Source organism: Prionailurus viverrinus, chromosome X (assembly GCF_022837055.1).
Source record: "Prionailurus viverrinus isolate Anna chromosome X, UM_Priviv_1.0, whole genome shotgun sequence".
Taxonomy (NCBI): domain Eukaryota; kingdom Metazoa; phylum Chordata; class Mammalia; order Carnivora; family Felidae; genus Prionailurus; species Prionailurus viverrinus.
The window spans coordinates 8,678,018-8,697,484 of record NC_062579.1 but is presented as its reverse complement, the minus strand read 5'-3'; the positions used below and the strand labels follow the sequence as shown (position 1 = coordinate 8,697,484).

Here is a 19,467-nt window from a genome sequence, read left to right as displayed (position 1 = left end):
TGAGCTCTTGGGCCCGTGCGTCACAGTAGGAACCTGGTGAACGCTGTGTACTCATATCTTCACAGAGAAGTGTACGCACTTGGAAAATTGTGTACGCAACTCCGGGGAGCGCACGGACCAGCTGAACCCCATTCATACCCCCAAAGATGATGCATGCTCCACGTCCCTGGAATTGGTGCTCTATTTTAGGAGAGATGAAAAGGAGTGAGCTCAGTGGCAACTAGAGCCAAATGGCTCTAGGGCATTTGGGACCAAGTCATTTAGGGTTAGGGGAATGTGTGTACATGTGTCCATACGTGTGTGCGTGCGGAAGTGACAGCGTGTGTTTTAAACGGCTCACGGAAGTTAAACGTTTAAATATGTATCTAAGAGAAAATAGAGGATTTTGTCTCATCTTTTGTATCTGTTATATAAATTTATGTACAGCATTTATATTTCAGAGATATTTGTTAAACATATTATTACATTTTTGTTCCTTTTGGCGTTATGGACACTAACCTTTTAACGTTGCTGGTCCTTTTTCAGGGTGGACAAGCTTCATTTATACCATATCTGGAAATGTGTATATTGGTAAGTGATGACTGTTTGCTTTGGGTTCAATTGCACTATCATTTAAATGACTGAGGGGGAAGAAAAGCAAGATGAAACCTTTCATGCAGTCACATACTCTGCCTTCTTCTGTCTGGCACCAGCCCTCTCTCCATCCTCGTACATCCTGGTACACCCAGGACAGGGCACCTCTCAGCTTCCAGCATGCTCAGTGAGGGAGGAGAATATGAACACCGGTCACGACAGCAGCCATTTTACTGTGGCCTCTGTGCAGATGTAAGATCTGGGCACGCTCCTGTGGGTTGACATCTTGGGGAGAGGTTGGCGACCTCCATGCTGATAAAGGGACGTAGCTCTAATGGGCGCAGGGGAACAGGGATCTGTCTCCTGGGAGCTGGAAGGAGGGGCATTTGCCGTCCCAGGCGCCTCTGAGAAATCTCAAAGTTGGTTTTCCCTTATTTTAAGGCTTGTCTAAGCGTCTCTTGTTGAGTGGGTTCCGGGAGGGATGTTCAAGACCCAACCGTCATTTTACGCATAAGGAAAGTAAAGTCTAAAGAAAGTTAGTTAACTTGCCAGGATTGTGCCTCGGTAGGCCTGGGACCAGAACCGAGGACTGCCCGCTCCCGTTGCCGTGACGTACTGCGTCACCTCTGTATGACGACAACACGGCAACCGCGCCGTCCGTCCCGTCTTTTCCGGCCTGCGCTCCATAGCCAGGCCCGCAGCAAGGAGCCAGCCGGGTGGCGGAGTGGAGCCCGCAGAGCGGGTGGGCTCCGGCCACGTCCACTGCCGCCCTGCCTGTCCTCCTGGAAGCGGCACGGGTGTCGGGCCGGTCTCTCTGTGGCACTGCCGGACGAGTGCTGGGGCGGATTCTGAGTGTGCCCTGCCCACGCCTCGGACGCCTTAGCTCCACAGGCCCGCCGACCGCCTTCCACCCTGCCAGTGGCGTCTGCGTGTCACGGCCCGAGGCTTTCTCTGAACCGGGGAACGCTGCTCTGCCCCGGTCAGGGCAGGGCGAGAATGCTGGCGACTGGACATTCCCAGAGGCCACGTCACCCCTCCGGTGGGCTAAGTGACGCCTGCGTGTGAGGCCTTTTCCTAGCGGTGCCCGGTGGGATTCCGTCCAAGCCGCCCACGGTGGGCACATGCCTGATGACACTCTGGTCTGTCCTGTCTCCCTTACCTGACTCGGTTCCTGGCCTGTTGTTTCTTGTGTCCACCTGCCAGATAAACTCGTACTTCAACATCTCGGGCTGTGCTTCTGGGACAATGTAAAGTAAGAGAACCAGCCTCCTCTCGGCTCTTCCCTGCCCCTCGTGACAGCGATGGGTGGTGGGGTGGGGGTGGGGCAGGCCAACACTGTCATTTCGGAGACCTTCTGGGCTTGGGTGCCCTCCACCCCGTCTCCCGCAGGCTAGCGGCCTCAGCCGTCAGTGGTCTTCCTGTGACCCTGACGTGGCCATCTCCGTGGGTGATACACTGCCAGCCCCAGACAGCTGCTTTATTGATGACATCTGCTCTAGACTTGAAGGTGATACCCAGAACCACTTAAACCATTCTTTATAATCTCCAAAAGGGGGCTTCAGTCGCCTCAAATTATTTTTCTGGAAAATAGTGGTAACACGAACCATGTATTTTGATTTTATAACAGTAAAAATGGCCTTAGTTCCTCTTTCACTGAATAGCATTTCAGTGATGGGCCAGAAGCAAAATTCATTTATTTTAGCATCTGAAAAAGGATGGAAAAAATGTAGTGGTATCACAAGGATCACACGTAAACTATGTTCACCATCTGGAAGAGATGAAGCATCATTTGTCTTATGATCTTTTGAAAATCTTGAGTGTCACAAAGAACTTTATACAAATGGAGAGTAAAAACCATTTTTATGGAGGTAGCGCCATTGACTTGTGGTTTCAAGAGCAACAAAATAATCTGCACAAATGGAAAGTAATAAAGCATGTGAATTCTGAGGTGATAAGGATACCAGAAATGCCTGCGTAGAAGGAGAAAGGGCAGGGGCAGCAAACTTGTTACAAAGGGCCAGATACTAAATATTATTGTCTTTCGTGGACCATACAGTTTTAGTTGCAACGACTCATTCTTGCCCTTGTAGCACAAAAGTGGCCACAGTGATATGTGAGCAGTTGGGATGGCTATTCTAATAAAACTCGATGGCCACGGAAATGTGAAGTTCATAGATTTTTCACGGGTCATGCAGTGCCTTTGTTTTCATATTTTTCAACCATTTAAGAACGTAAAAACCTTTCTTAGCTTCTGGACTCTACAACAGGTCATATTTTATTTTGGTTTAAATGGTGGTGTGGAGGATGAAACGGAGAAAAATGAACAAATCATCTTCGAAACCTGTTTTCATTAAATTGAGGTATGGTTGACACACAATGTTACGTTAGTTTCAGGTGGATAGCAGTGATTCGCCTGGTCTGCAGGTGATACTGTGCTCGCCACACCTGTACCTGCCGTCTGTCACCATTGTGCCATCACTGACTGTATTCCCTGTGCCATGCCTTCCATCCTTGTGACTGATTCATTCCATAACTGGAAGCCTGTACCTCCCCCTCCCCTTCACTCATTTTGCCCATCCCCCCCCCCACACTGCCTCCTCCCCTCTGGCATTCAAAACCTGTTTTAGTCAGTAGTTTCAGCCTTGTTTCCTGACAGACCTTCAGTCCAAGAATTAAACAAGTGAAAAGCTCAGCAATTGGAGGGATAAGAATGACCAGTACATCCACTTGTTTTTCTTGAGGTGAGGCAGGAGTTTCCGGAGTCGTTTCTATTCACTGGCCTGGTCACCTCTCATGACCATGGGCCACAAGTGCAAAACATCTGGCAGGAAATGGGGTCACGGTCTGTAGCGTTGGAACGAACTTGCATCTGTCCAGGGTAAACTGGACCGTGGAGAGAATCCACCTCGCATAACTGGCCTCTTGGGACTCGGCTGTAGCCAATGAGTGACTGGCCAAATGACCTCAATTGAATTTTATCTCCTTCTTTTCCTCCTACCCACCCCCCTAATAGAGATGTTCATGAGAAAAACAAAAGGGCAAGAACAAATCATCAAAGGAAAAAAGACAAAGCAGAGATGGTTATTAAGTATGTAGTGACGTATAAAATCTGTAAGAGAGAATCTAGAAAACACTTTCTGATTTAACTGCCTCAGTTTAATCTTGCGTTTAAAGCCAGGATGGCACCAGCCGGCCACAGATGGCAGGAACTGATAAGCAAGTAATTGTCTTTTCCAAAATGTCCTGTACCTCCGTTCTGTTGGAATCGATGTTATAAATGTGCATGGGGCTGGAATAAATAGACTGCAGTTTGGGTTGAGAAAGTAATCTGGAGAGATTCCATAATATGGAGATGTAGGAGAACTCAAAGAATATTAATTGATGCAGGAAGTTCTTAAAAGACGGACACTGGTGGATTGTGAAAAAGGACAGGTGGAGGCTTCAACGTTAGAGATGGCCGGAGATCTCCGACGACAATCTTTTACAGAGTTAACAGGTTCTTTGCCCAGCCCTCAGCTGAAATATGTGCAGTATATGATTTTTAAAACTCAGAAACTAAAAACCACATAGGCAGAAAGCCAATAAATCCCCAGGATACTAACACCGAGTCCCTTGCCTGCAGCCGAGATGAGAATGACGTTACACATTGACACAGATATCAAAGGGGAGAACAACTCATATCCTATATCCCTACGGCTTGGATGTCAGCCTCCTAAAGGGGCCAGTATCAGGTATACTGTTTGGGCCTAGAAAATAGATTTAGAGGAGTGCCTGAGTGGCTCAGTTGGTTAAGTGTCCGACTTGAGCTCAGGTCAGGATCTCATGGTTTGTGGGTTCGAGCCCTACATTGGGCTCTGTGCTGACAGCTTGGAGCATGGAGCCTGCTTTGGATTCTGTGTCTCCCTCTCTCTCTGTCCCTCCCCCACTCACACTCTGTCTCTCTCTCTCTCTCTCGCTCTCGCTCAAAAATAAACTTAATATATTTAGAAATCTAAAAATATTTGTGGTTATTGAAATGACACCTAACTGGCTTATGCGGGTAGTGAGATGTTTCAGACTTATTTGAATAAGTAATTATTCATGCTTAGTATGTGCTCAGCCCTTTGCTTCTGGTTCTGGGGAGTATTAAGTTTGACACAGCCCCCGGATCTCAATAGAGGTGCAGAAACACCAGAAGCCCTCCGAATTGACCTACACTTACCTAGAATGAACCGGACTAAGCAATGTGCTCATTTCACAGAAACATGTAGCGTGAGGTTCTTGGACACCCAGGGTGATCAGCAACCCTGGTCTGCCAGCCCATCGCTACTCCTTCAGGCCAAATTCAAGTGCACTTCAAGGCAGCTGTGCTTGTTCTCAGATCTGTTAGGCCAGTTGCAGTAATAATTGCAATTATGTGGTTCAGTGAAACCACATGTAAATTAATGAAGTAAGCATTAAAAAAGTTGGTATTTCTAGAGCCACGAAGTCAAATGCTTTGTAAAAATTGCTAACGTATGGGGAAAATGACCGAAAAAGATTGGGGTAAACAAATCGTCTAGAAGGATTTCAGTGGTTATAGTCATTATGGTTCTGCTTTAGAAAGACAGTGCTTCAATCTAATCAGCGAACTAACTTTCACTGTATTTCTAAATATTGGCAAATGTATGCACGTTTACACTTTAATTTAAAATGTGGAGGGGCACCTGGGTGGCTCAGTCGGTTAAGCGTCTGACTCTAGATTTCGGCTCAGGTCGTGGTCTCATGGTTCATGGGATCGAGCCCTGCATCGTGGGATCAAGCCCCGTGTCAGGCTGTACACTGACAGTGTAGAACCTCCTTGGGCTTCTCTCTCTCCCTCTCTCCCTGCTCCTCCCCTGCACACACTTTCTCTCTCTCTCTCTCTCTCTCTCTCTCTCTCTCTCTCAAAATAAATAAACATTTTAAAAATTTAATTTAAAATGTTGGAGGCAGTTGATTGTCTTTTTCAGTTAATGACCCTGATTGCATCAGATAAGAGAGCTTTGTACCTATAAAATCGATGATATCAGACTCTACTGGAAGTGCCAGAATGTCTGAAATGGCTAGCCCTGCGGCAGCAGTTCTTATAAAGAGAAGAGAAAGGCAATCTGGCATATGGGGGAGAGTTGCCCCGCGATCAATCACACACTGAAGCTGCAGCACTAACTTGAAAATATGTTTTAAAGTATTTTGCCCTTTGAGGACTGTTTAGGCAAACAAAAATATTTGCAATTCAATTGTTTTCAGTTAAATCTTCCTTAACTGCGCTATTAGATTTAACATTCTTGGCGAAGCTTCTCAATGGAAACTATTTATTATCTGATTTGGCTCCGTTTATAATTGAAAGTAGGCAGAAACAATAAAGTTTCTTTTCTTTGAGACTTATTTTAGGTTCAGGAGATAACCAGGTGGGTGAAATGACATAGAAATGATATGAATATAGAAGCTGTCTTTGTTTTCAGGGATCCTGTTTTAAACATTTCGTAAAATAGGGGCACCTGGGTGGCTCAGTCGGTGAAACATCCAGCTCTTGATTTTGGCTCAGGTCATGATCTCGTGATTCAGTTCCTGAGATCAAGCTCTGAGTTGGCCTGGGATTCTCTCTCTCTGCCCCTCCCGTGCTCATGTGCGCATGCTTATGTTTCTCTCTCTCTCTCTCTCTCTCTCTCTCTCTCAAAAATAAACATTAAAAACACCATTTCATAAAATAATACAGAAGCAAGTTACACTTACAATGACAGACCTGGAAACCTGACCCTAGTGTCTATAAAAACTGTCTGCCTAGGCTGAGACATATCAATCATATGGCCTCTTCAGAATCAACCTTGTGGTTCCTCTCCTAGAACAGCAAAGAGTGTGGGCAGAAATCGGGCTCCACGTAAAGTTAGGATTGACGCTGTTAGAAAAACATGAACCCCTGATATCTAAATCCAGATTTGCTCCCAGACTGGTGAACACAACAGTCAAGCAAGCTCTCCTGCTTGGAGGTACAGAGGATCTCAATTCAGCCTTATTTGAGAACTGCCTTTTGCCAGCTCCCTCCGTAAAGGCAGTGAAGGGGCTTTATAAGTTGTTTTGGCTTATGTATGATGGAACATCTGCATGACAAAATGAGGGGCCAGGAGTAGACCGTGTGCATAACGTACATGGGTGTTGTGTATGAATGAGTCGAAGATAAAAGACACGATCCGTTGCTCCCAGGGAATCTCCATAAAGCACACTTAATAAAATGCTTCTCCATATCACAGTTAAAGATATTACTGAGATCTAAATGAGATTATTCTTAGACTGCCAGACCACTGTTTCATTGCCAGACCCGTGCATGAGTAGAAAGTCAGTGGAGTTCTATTGTTTACTTCTGTTGACCTGAATTTTCAGTACAGAAGGAACCTTTAGAAGTGCACTGGGGCCGGCTGTTGCCGGCTCGCGGGAACCGATTGCGCACCTCTTCCCTGGCCTCAAGTGGGTAGCTTGAAATTGGCTGCAGTGGGAGCATTTCCACCACGGAAATGAGCACACACCGAAAATCGGCCTCATTCTCCCACTTCTCTCCCAAAGCCACTTTTAAACGTTGACCGGCATGCCACCGCTTCGGGGACGGAGGTCCTTCATCTTTTTTGTGCCATGAACCCTTTGTCATATGCCAAGTCCCCACCTCTGAACAGTGTTGTTGTTTTTTAATTCAGTGAAGTCATTAAAATGTTAAAAGGAGAAGTTTATGGTGCAGTTATACGTGTGTTTCCCTAATGACATTTGAAACTATACCATCCCAAGATTCCTAAGTCTCCTATTTCTGAGGTTGAAACAAAAATTATGGCGCTATCTAGTTAACCAAATTTGTAACCATATGATAAACGTCCTATAAAGAACATTCAGTTTTGTGGCTCATCTCTTTTGTAGGGCCTGATGATGCACAACAAAAAATAGAACCTCATCACACGGCAGTGCTGGGGGAGGGTGACAGTGTCCAGGTGCAGAACAGGGTAAGTATTAAAAATCTTCTGTTTTCTTAAATTGCACTTTCTACCAGTTTACAGGTAAATGTCTACTACCTCTTCTGTGTGGCTGGAAAATGTTCTGTCTTCCTTAGGCAAAGAAACTATGCCACAAATTTGTCAACACCTTTCATTAACATCTATTATTTCTATTGGTTTATTTTAAGGTTTTATCAATGCCGATCCCTCATCGTCAGGAATCGCCTGAAGTCTCTATTGTTTATCCCTAGAAATTTGAATCTGGAGGCAACATGTGCTTCTTTGTCTCTTAATTTTCTTTCTTTATACAATTGATTTATTTGTGCCATCAGTGAAAATGGATCAACCATCTAGGAGTATAAATACAGATCTCCATGCTCACAACGAGCCCTTTGCAAGTCGAACTGAGAGGAGCATATGATGCGTTTCATAGTCCTTTGGTGTTGAACCCCTGCTTCTTAGGTAGAGTTTCCGATATTTCTATTTCATTCCCTTAAGTGATTATCTCAGTCTCTTGGGAGCCTGCTAAGCCAGTCTGATGGCTTTGTGTCATTCTAATCAAGAGGATTGAAGAGACGGTTGTGCAAAAGCTCCTGACAAGATGAATTTTGAAAAGTAGGGGTGGAAACGACTTCAGTGTGCAGGTGACTGGCAGAGAGGCGATCTGCCTGCCTCGGGCCGCTCTGATCCCGGTGTTGTGGAATGCAGTGGATTTGAAGAATTACGGCATCTTCGCCTGCTTTTGTGGCAGCTCACCTATGGAGTAAATAGAAGGGAAACCTCATGAGCACCAGAGAAAATGCACATATCGGGGTCCATACACCTCGATTATTAGGTTGAACTGTTTGAAACTGCCACTTTGGACCCACAGAAATGGTTTCGGGCCAGTGCAGGAAGGAGGCCCAGAAGCTGCACACAGACCAGAGCCAACTGGTCGTGGATTTGTTTGTCACATTATTGGGTTTAACTTGACACCTCGATTCTTCCTATAATCTAGCAGAGGGCACATTGCAGATGACAAGGATTTGGAAACTGGAATGAACCACCAGAAAGAGTTGCTGAGGGGAGCCAGAAAGGCGGCGGGCCGGGGGGGGGGGGGGGGTTGGGGCGGGGGAAGAGGGGGCAGCCTGGGATAACAAAGAGTTGGCTAAAGCATCAGTTCAGTGGCTCCAGGGACACCACTCTGTTGTGTAGACTTCTGTAATTATTGCTGGGTATGAACATAGCCAGAGCCATCCAGGCATTAGAAAGATTTCTATGAGAAAATTATCGTTAAAAATTAGTATTTCAATGGGTGTGTGATGCTTCTATCCACGAAGAAATAGTCCCCCTTAGATTACAACGGGAAGGAGATCGTGAAGGTGTGAATCTTGGTCTTGCCATTTGTTAGCTGTGTGACTTTGGAGATGTTTTTCAACCTCTCTGAGATTCAGTTTCGTTGTCTACAAAATCAAAATAATGATGCCCCCTGCATAGAGTTGCTAGAAAGAATATGTGAGATTACGTATGTCGAGAGTCCACTCCAGGTCTAGCACAGGGATTGGTAAATTATGTCCAGTAGGTCAAATTCAAACCTGGTTTTGTAAATAAAGTTTTGTCGGATCACAGCTACGCCCATTCCTTTCTGTTTGTGGATGCTATCACACCACAACGGTACAGTTGAGTGCTTGCAACAGAGACTAGATGACCCACAAAGCCTAGAATACTTATTCTCTGGCTCTTTACAAGGAACAGTGTGCTAACCCCTGGTCTAGTATGTAATGGGTGCCCAATAATGGTAGCCAGAAGGTTCACTGATCTAAACACCTAATTTAACAGATAGTCATGTCAGATACATGTTACCTAATGAGGATTTATACTTCAGGCCGTAAGGTTCAGGGCACATAGCAGTTTCTACAGCTAGAAAAAGCCTCTTAAGTGTTCTGATTCACTCCAGGCCCCAGGCAAGGGTTATCTTCACGTGGAACTAAAGCCTGAGGATTAGAAAAGGAAGATATGACTTCCTAATGTTCCCCTTAATCCCATTTGCACTGAGTTGTGGTCAAGAATAAGGATTTGGGGGCCACTTGGATAGCTCAGTAGGTTGAGCATCCGACTTCGGCTCAGATCATGATCTCACAGTTTGTGAGTTCGAGGCCCGCATCGGGCTCTCTGCTGTTAGTGCAGAGCCCACTTCAGATCCTCTGTCCCCCTCTCTCTGCCCCCCCTCCCCAAAATAATAAACATAAAGAATAAGAAGAAGGATTTGGTATACTCCCTGGTTCCTAGGACTTTCGCTACTCCTTACTTCTGAGTCTTCCGCAATCATTCCTGTCTTCCCGGTTAACCACATATGGGTGGTTTCCTCTAGAGTAACCAACCCTCTGGGGTGGGAGAGGAGGGCACGCAAGGGTTGATGTCATTCACGTCATTTCTGTCCCCAGGTTTCCTGCTCCATCTTAGCATTTGACTTGTCTTACGTCAGCACATTTTAGGCTTCAGGGACCCCTGTCTTCTTTCCGAGGGTGGATTGTCTTCTGTGACCCTTACTCTGAAGTCTTCTGTGGCAGATGGCAACTACATGGGGCTTGGTTTATGCTAGATTTAAGAGTCTTTAGGCCAGACCCTCTGACTTCTTGGAGGAAGCCCAGACTCCCAACAATGGCTTCAAAATAGTCTTAGCTTTTTCAGAGTTCTTAGAGATTAGGATCAGCTCCATGCTTCTCTGGGTATTTAATCCTGGACGGTTCTGGTCACCCTAGAACAGACTCTGTTTCAGGGGCTAAGGGTCCCTGTGCTGCTCTGGCCCATAGTTGGTGCTCTTGTCACCAGCATGGCTCCCTGATCAGGAGCACATAGGTTTGATAGGAAAGGCTCGATGTCACCTTTAGATGTATGTTTATATTGATGTCCTGCTGAGGAAACCCTTAGCCTCATGGATTAGCAAATTCACTTGTAGTTTGTCAAGGTAGACAATTAATTCTTCATTAGCTGCCCTCAAAACAGTACTTGAGAGTCATGGTACTCTTTAACTGGCACCATTCATGGGGACCTTGCTAAAATTAATACAGATCGACATTTGGTTAAACTAAAGATTGAAAGACAGAAATAAAACACCCTATGAAAACCAGAGACAACTTTTTTGCTTACTTATGTGTAACAATTCATGACCGTTAATTTGTAAAAACTGACAATAGTTCGTTGTTTTATCTTTCAATTGGCCTAAGAAGCGTAGACAGTGAAATCCAGTAAGAATGACTGCATGCAGTTAAGTCATGCGAAAACTCGGTTTCTCTCTGGTAGTTGTTTTCAGGTAATGTATCACTAGAATAAGTGTCCTTAAACCTAAAGCATGCTCTCAGATTCATCCTCAGAGTCCTCCTGCCATCTCCAGCTTCAGAATCAATCCAACTATGAGGACATCCTCAAGACTAGTAGAAGTTATCAGCACCTTAAATGAATCACAGGGCCTTCAGCTGGGTGTTGATCATTTATTGTCAGCATCAGTGAAACTCAAGGCATGTCTTGGCGATAATATTTATGAGATAACGAGCCATTTGTAAACGTAAGTTATTCAGTAAACCCAGAAGGGTCTAACTCTGAACTAAGGAGTCTGAGAAGGTTCACCAAAGTAAAAGACATGGTCTGGGCCCTAAAAGATCATGACCTTCCATTGGGGTAATTAGACATGAAGCCGTAAGTGGGCCTCTGTCATCTTTCTGTGGGGCCTTTTCATCAAACCCCAAAAGGCATTTACTTAGGTCCTCACAGGGACTCATGTCTGAAGCAGCTGTTCATTCTCCTTCCTTGGGCATGATCTTCATCATTTGACCCTCTACACAAGGTCACTGTAGACGAGGACTTTTCAAGATAGGGGCTTGTAACCACATTGGCACTCTACTGAATATCCAGAAAGATTATAAGCTTTCACGAAAGAGGGCTAGGTAAGGACAGAAAAAAAGATACATTTAGGAAACAAGAAAAGGACATCAAACATCTGGTTTAGCATAGAGGAGAAGGGGCTACTGAGAGGTTAATTTTATGGAAAAGGCATTAAAGAAAGCTTGGACCATCCTTAAGGTTTCTGAAATGGAAAAGCAAAGTGCTGAACTCCTCAACACCCTGCAGTGAAACCATTTTTCATTTCAGATCAAATGCCAGGGCCCTTTTATTTTACTGTCCAAATTATAAATGGAAAGTCATCATTTTATCTGAATAATATCAAAAGAAGCAACACTTTTATTTTTAAACTTTTATCACCATCCTAAATGTGTAAACTGTGGGATATTCTGCCATCCACAACAGAAGCATTGTCTGAATTAAGAAACTTACATTCTTAAGAAAGAAAAGAAAAAGAAAGAAAGAAAGAAAGAAAGAAAGAAGAGAAAGAAACATTCTGAGGAGTCGGTGCATGCATGGCACACTAGGTCGGCCTTTCCTCTCCCCCTTTCCCTAACCCCCAACCCTTTCCCCTCTGCCTCCTGACCCTAAAACTCAAGCGTGTCTCTGAAAAAGCACTTCAAAACACTATGCAGTGACGTCTTTCCGATTAAATTATACATGGTGTAGTCCGGAGGATCAGAACTATTTTTCTAACTTTTCCTTCAAATGTCCGTTGATGCACACTAAAGTTGCACCACTCCGGAGCTCTTCGGAAATAAATCTTTGTTGATAACTGCATTTTTTTAAGTTGAATTTTTAGTCATTTGAACAGGATATTGAAGAAAAAGAAATCACTTCAGATAGAAACCCTACCCTTTCATTGGATCATCAGCGTGTGTATTATTGTCCTGAGCTGTAAAGTATGATGATGTCTTTAGAGCCTGTTGGCTTCTACAGTAAGTGGTCCTAGACTAAGTTCTAAGCTTCTGTGCCTGTTTTCCATAGTTGGTTTTTTTTTTTTCCATTTCCATCATGGACGTTAAGCTATTTTCTTGTATTCCTCTATAGTAGCACTCTTCTGTCTTCCAGCTCTGACTTATAGACCTGATAACCGCAAAGCCTCCCCTGGGTAGATGTACTAAATGACACCAGCCCTGGGACTGTAGGGAGTAAGTTAAGACTTCTGCAGAAATCATTGTACCCAAATTGCCTTTTAATATTTTAAAGTTGGAGGCAGAAGGAGAAACCAATGTGAGTCCTGTATAATAGGAGTTTGTGTGTGTGTGTTTACTACATGGAAGTTTTAAAGAATTCATTATTTTTATTGAATCCAGAGATAAGTTTTCTGGTACTAGTAACATTACAATGATTTCCAATTAAAGAGCTTTGTATTAGGGGGGCACCTGGGTGGCTCAGTCGGTTAAGCGTCCGACTCTTGATTTTGGCTCAGGTCATGATCTCAAGGTTCATGGGTTCAAGCCCCACATTGGGTTCCACACTGACAGTGCAGAGTCTGCTTGAGATTCTCTCTCTCTCCCTCTCTCTTTCACTCTGTCCCTCTCCCACTTGCGCACACACACGCTCTCAAAAATAAAAAAATTAAAACATAAAAAAATATTAAATTAATTTTCTAAAAAGAGCTTTGTATTAGAAGCATATAAACGTAATATGTAGTATACTATATCACACATTTAGAAATATGCTATATTATTAGGGTAAGGTGAAGTTTTAAACCATTTTTGAAGGCTTTATTTTAAAGTACCTGATCATTATTGCTTTATTTATGATTTTATTCTAAATGAGATTAACCTAAGAGGTGCCTGAAAAGAATTACATACTGTTCAGTTGTCTATTAGTGGTTAACAAATCACCCTAAACCCTGATGGCTTACAACAGTTACTATTTCTCACAAGTGTGGTGGGGGAGGGGTCTTCTGCTGGTTTCTCTGGCATTACTGGGTCAGAGGACATCAGTGATACTGGGGGCTTGGAGTCATATTTTCAGAGTGTTCTCTGGAAGGATTGATGTGTCAATTAAAAATCTGCCAAAGATATAAACGTGTATCTTCCCCTGCATCCACACTCACACTGGATATTATAATTACTACTTTTTTCAGTTTCAGGGAAAAAAACCTAATTTTAATTCTAAAGAAAAACTTTTTTTAAGTTTATTTATTTATATCTTGGGGGAGACAGAGACAGCGTGAGTTGAGGAAGGGCGGAGAGAGAGAGAGAGAGAGAGAGAGAGAGAGAGAGAGACAGAGAGAGAGAGAGACAGAGAGAGAGAGAGAGAATCCCAAGCAGGCTCTGAGCCCGATGCAGGGCTCGAGCCCACGAAACTGTGAGATCATGACCTGAACCAAAACCAAGAGTCAGATGCTTAACCGACAGAGCCACCCAGGCTCCCCTCTAAAGAAAAACTTTTGGAGACTTTAATATAACAGGACTCTTTGGGAGAGAAATTTACCTGAGCAGATGCCACTTGGATGTTTTTATAAGGTTCTGTTTAGTGCAACATTTCTGGGGCACGTTTTACATGAAGAAATGTCAAAAGTAATAAAATCTTACTTTTGGATTTGCATAATCCTCCCTTTTAAAAATTGTTAATGGGAGGTTATAAACCCTGTAATAAGATAAGTAAATTACATAGTTTGTCTTAAAGGTGTTCCCGGTTGAAGAAAATCTTAATTTGCATTCTCCTTTATCTGAGAAGGTTAACCTTTTGGTGGTTTGGGCTTAGTCTTGAGTGCTGATTGCTACCAATCATCTTAAGGAATAAGTGTTTCCAGGGCATCCAGCCAGCTCTGTCGGAGGAGCATGTGACTCTTGATCTCAGGGTTCTGAGTTCGAGCCCCACGAGGGCTGCAGAGCTTACTTAAGTAAATAAAACTTAAAAAAGAGGAATTAGGAACGTTGTCCGTTTGGCCAGCATGTCGGCTTCAAATTGTTTCTAATTTGACATTCAAAAGTATGCATGTTTATTGTTTGATGTTTTCTTCCTTGACTTGAGGATCCTGAGAGAAACCACTTCATCCTAATTGCTGGGGAGCCATTAGGAGAACCAGTTGTCCAGCATGGTAAGCCCCAAATGATGGCAATTTTCCTGGGTGATTTTCTCCTTTGAAAGTAGTGTACCAATATAGTATTGTTACTGGGAAGAGTAGCTGTATTTTCCTCTTGTCTCTTTATCTGCAAAGATTTTGTAGGAGGAAAATACATACATGGCACTTATTTCTACATTCATTCTCTGTTTCTTGTAAAGAGACATTTCCTGAGTACCTATCATGTGGACGACATTGAACTTAGAACTATGGGGAAAACAAAAACGGTGTTTTGCGTTGCGTCATAGGGAACTTGAACTTAAAGAAATGTTTTGTGGCCTGCTGCTTGAATATCATTTTTATCTTTACTAAAAACAACAGTGATTTCAATACCATTTGTAGTTTGTTGCATTTTTTGTGAAAAATAGGGACCACTTAAAAATATTCCTTTGGAAGTATGTGAATTATTTGAATCAGTATTAAAAAAAAAACAGAGGCAGAAAATCCTGGAATAAGTATCCAGTCACCTCACTTCTTTGCCTTAACTTCCTCATAATATTGTTGTTTTATTAAATGAGAAAGGATGTAGACGCCAACATATTATTAGTTCATTTTTATTAAAAAATGTTTTTGCCGGGGCTCCTGGGTGGCTCAGTCAGTTAAGCGTCTGACTTCGTCTCAGGTCATGGGTTCAAGCCCTGTGTCAGGCTCTGTGCTGACAGCTTGGAGCCTGGAGCCTGCTTCAGATTCTGTGTCTCCCTCTCTCTGTGCCCCTCCCCCACTCATGCTGGCTCTCTCTCTCCCTCTCTCATAAATAAACATTAAAAAATTTAAAAAACATTTTGCCAACTTATTTAGATAAATGCCTATAAAACATATATTATTAAATTTAGCATGCATTAAAATCCCATTATATTGCCTTGCATGAATTCCCACACATAAACCATGATTTCAGAAAAAAAAACAACCCAGCTGGTCATACATTTAAAGAACACTGATAGTTTACAAACTATTCTTCTGTGGAGTGCCTGGCTGGCTCAGGCAGCCAAATGTGCGACTCTTGATCTCAGGGTTGTGAATTCGAGCCCCACACTGGGTGTAGAGATTACTTAAAAATATAAAAAAAAAATTTTTAATATTCTTTCTTGTTTGATTAATGACTTACAGGAAAAACATTAAATTGTACTCCACTAAGCATGTAGCATCTGACCTCCATTTTGCATGCTTCAATTTCCACTCCAAAGGCTCGTGGTTCTTGCTTCCTTTTATCTTGCTGGAAGAGGGCCGAAATAGTTTGTTCTTCTGGAGAAAGCCTGAAGACAGATTGAGAGGAGTCACGATGTTTATTAACAGCAACTAGAATTTAGGTGCGCAAAGGATGTGTGGGATCTGAGGCTTTTGAGTTTAAAGATCTCCTCTGCACCAATGAGGAAAACCCAGAGTCTGACCAAACTCGGTGACAGACCAAAGCGCTGGGACTGCTCGGAGCTGTCCTCCATTTGTGTTAGGTGACACCTGTCTCAGAGGCTTGGATCTCAGGAACACTGCATGTGCCCGTACGTTCAAACTCCGAGTAACCAGACCAGATAGATACGGCCCTTGACATCTCCGTTAATGAGAGGCAAAGCATCTTGTTTGGCTGGCTAGTTCTTTTTTATAACTCTTTAAACCCCAGAAAGTTTTTCTTTTACCTGTGCACATTTAAAGACAGCCACAACCATCTTCCGGCTGTTTGGGAAGTGTACCGGTGTAATGAACTAGCTAAGGACCTTTAAGCATGGAGTGTCGTCGAATGTTGGAATAGGAAATGTCCTCAGCATCAATGTAGTCCTGGCCCTTTTTATAAGGGAGGGAAACAAAATCAATATACTTAATTTATTTACCTAACAGATACTTGGGTAGCATGTCTCATTTACTAGGATTGGTCCAAGTGCTTGCCGCAAATTCACCTACTCTTCAGGACAACCTTAGGAGGTTGGGTTGCCCGTCGCTCTGCCCTGTGGCTTCCCTGATGGGAAATGATGGTTAGTAGTGGAGCTGGGATTTGAACTCTGGTCTTCTGACCCCATGTTTTGTGCTGTCCGTCACACCTAGGTTCTACATAACGAGAGATTGAACTCACGCCATTTTTATTACTCGGGAGGCAGTGTAAAGGTTTAACTAGAGAAAAGATGAAAACTGTAGTTTGAAAGAGTATTTATGAGATTATTGATAACTATCAAATAATTTGCATGTCTATAACCCGTAGAGTTGATCAATTGAAAAGCATGCTTTCTGGGGGATGGAATGTACAGCCTGGCAGCTACAATTAATCATACTATAGTGCATGTTAGAAAGTTGCTAAGGGAACAGGCCTTAAACGTTCTCATCACAGGAAACGAAATCTGCAACTGTGTGTGCTGATAGATATTAACTAGATTTATTGTGATTGTTTCACAATATCTGCAAATATCGAATCATTACGTTGTCCGTCTTGAGACCAATACAAGGTATATCAATTATACCTCGACTTAAAAAAATAAGAAACTTAGTGATACAGTATGCAAAAAACGAAAGGAAAAGAAAAACAAAAACCTGCTCTCTGGTTATAGTTTTCTTCTCCTTCTTAAGGATTTGAGGAGACAAGCTCCCTCAGCTCGGTGTTGGAGGGCTCCAAGCTTGCTTCCCGCGTTTCTCCCAGTGTGGTCCATGAACCAACAGTATGTGCATCACTAGAAAGTTAGTGAGAAATGCAGTCTCAGACCCCACTCTAGACCTCCTGAATCAGAATATGCATTTTAATAAGATTCCCGGGTGTTTCATGTGCACATTCTGAATTGAGAAGCACGGCAGAATACCCCAGGGGAGTGTCAAAATGGAAGCCCAGAAGTGCACCATTTTTAGAGAAAAATAATTGGGAGACAGGAGAGGTGCTCCACGAGTCCAAACTGTCGTGATACTATGTTGTGCGAGAAATTGGTCCTTGGCCCAGGATCTGCTCTCATTTTCTGAGTTCCATCTCCCTTTCTTCTGTGTGTCTTTTAAAAGTTGGCTTTTCCAGGGTGTCCTCTTGGACTGATTATTTATTTTGCACATCAGGGCTCCCTCATTCTTTCCTATCCGATATAGGCCAAGTGTCTGTTTCCAGATGAAATTTCTCTCCTGAGCCCCAGATCCATGTTTCTGACAGTGTATCAAGTCCCTCTGCCAGGAAGCCATTCCGTTGTCTCCAGTACCTTCATGTCACAGTATCCAGAGCCGAACGCCTTGCTGTACCCACAGCCTCCTGTGTCCTGTATCCCAGCTGCCCTTAACGGTTCCACCACCAAAACTCAGCCTCTTAGGCCACACACCGTCTCTACCCTGATGCCAAAATCTTTAAAAACTGCAAATCAGATGACGTTACTATCTGCTTAACCCTCGGGTGACCCCTGATCACCTGCAGAATTACCCCCACAGTTCTGCCCGTAGAAGGCATCCAAAGCCTACTGGAGTCTGCCCTCTTCCTGCCTGTCTGGCGCCTCATTCTTTTCCCCCTTCGATCCCTCCTTCTAGCCCTGTACCCCCATCCTCCAAACCTAGGAATTAGACAAAGGTGCCAACAAACTGCATGTTTTTGTAAATAAAGTTTTATTGGAACACATCCATCTCTATTCACTTTCCTATTGTCTGTGGCTACTTTTGCACTTCAACGGAAGAGCTGAGTAGTTGAGACAGGCACTGTTTGACCCACAAAATCTAAAATACGTACTGTCTGGCCCTTTACAGAAAAAGTTTGCCAGCCCCCCTGACTTGTAATTTTTATAACCTCCTATTTACTGTCAGTGAGTTGCTGCAAATGTCCAAAGATGACTTAAACTCCTCATGTAAGTATGCAGCCTTGTATACTGCATAGACCCCCAAAACCATGATGAAATTTGCCAGTTCCTTGAATCAGATCGGTTCAATTCTTGACATCAGCTAATGCTATAAAACTAACAACTCCAGTAAAGCTTCAAAGTTCCTACCACAAGAAAAAATAATTCTATAACCGTGTGTGGTGATGGATGTTAACTAGACTTACAGTGGTGATCATTTCACAACATACACGAATATTGAATCATTACGTTGTCCACCTGAAACTAATGTTGTTTGTCAGTTACACCTCAATAAAAAAAGAAGAAGAAGAAGAAGAAAAACTAACAACTATAAAAATGATTTTGATAGGACCAAACCCAGGGGTGAGTGGATGATGCAATTGCATTTGTGTATCTGGAGTTTGGTCTTTATAGTCGTACACAGTCCTGGTCAAGAAACTTGTATTCTAGTTCTCAGGGATTGGATGCTGCAAAATAACCTTTTACTATTTAGATATGCCTGGGTCAGTTTCAGATTAAGAACTCTAGGAATACAGGGGCGCCTAGGTGGCTCAGTTGGATAAGTGTCCGACTTCGGCTCAGATCATGATCTCGAGGTTCGTGAGTTCGAGACCCACATTGGGTTCCCTCTGTCTCCCTCTCCCTGCCCTTCCCTTGCTCGTGCTCACTCTCTCACTCTCTCTTTCTCAAAAATAAACATTAAAAAATTTTTTAAAAAAGAACTCTAGAAATATATACCATTTATAGTGATAGAAGAAAATATTATCATCACCCAGAACTTAGTGAATGTCTCTTTCTCCCCTAGGTCCATTTGTGATGAGCACCAATGAAGAGATTTCTCAGGCCATCCTTGATTTCAGAAATGCAAAAAATGGGTTTGAACGAGCCAAAACCTGGAAATCAAAGATTGGAAACTAGTGAAGAGCACAAAAGCAGATCTCAGTACTTTCTAGAATTTTGCCACTTGTGGCATCCATCCATTCAGCATATTCTGTTTCCAAAGCTGACTTAGCCAGTGCTTCTAAAGAATTGCACACTAAAGTGCTAACACGGTTTTGATAGCAATGCACGTGAGGTATTTCCCGGTACATGCAAATAAACCTAATTGTTGCTTCTTTAAAAATCAGTGTTCTTCATTTGACCTAACTTATTAAGCTTCTGTTAAAAAAAAGTCATTTTGTGC

The 19,467-nt window shown here is 43.2% G+C and overlaps 1 protein-coding gene across 4 annotated transcripts in view; it reads left to right on the top strand.

Annotated features, from left to right (window-relative positions):
* Positions 1-19,407, top strand: part of PIR (pirin) — a 90,781-nt gene extending 71,374 nt beyond the window's left edge. For 2 of the 4 annotated variants that reach the window (XM_047843311.1, XM_047843310.1), the window contains exons 7-10: positions 526-570; positions 7,474-7,556; positions 14,418-14,484; positions 19,090-19,407. In XM_047843311.1, coding sequence (XP_047699267.1) covers positions 526-570; positions 7,474-7,556; positions 14,418-14,484; positions 19,090-19,202 — 308 coding nt within the window. In that variant the 3' untranslated portion in view covers positions 19,203-19,407. Of the gene's footprint in view, positions 1-525; positions 571-7,473; positions 7,557-7,735; positions 12,059-14,417; positions 14,485-19,089 lie in introns of those variants that run through there. The other 2 variants (XM_047843313.1, XM_047843312.1) reach the window with 2 other exon arrangements.
* The last annotated feature ends 60 nt before the right edge of the window (positions 19,408-19,467 follow it).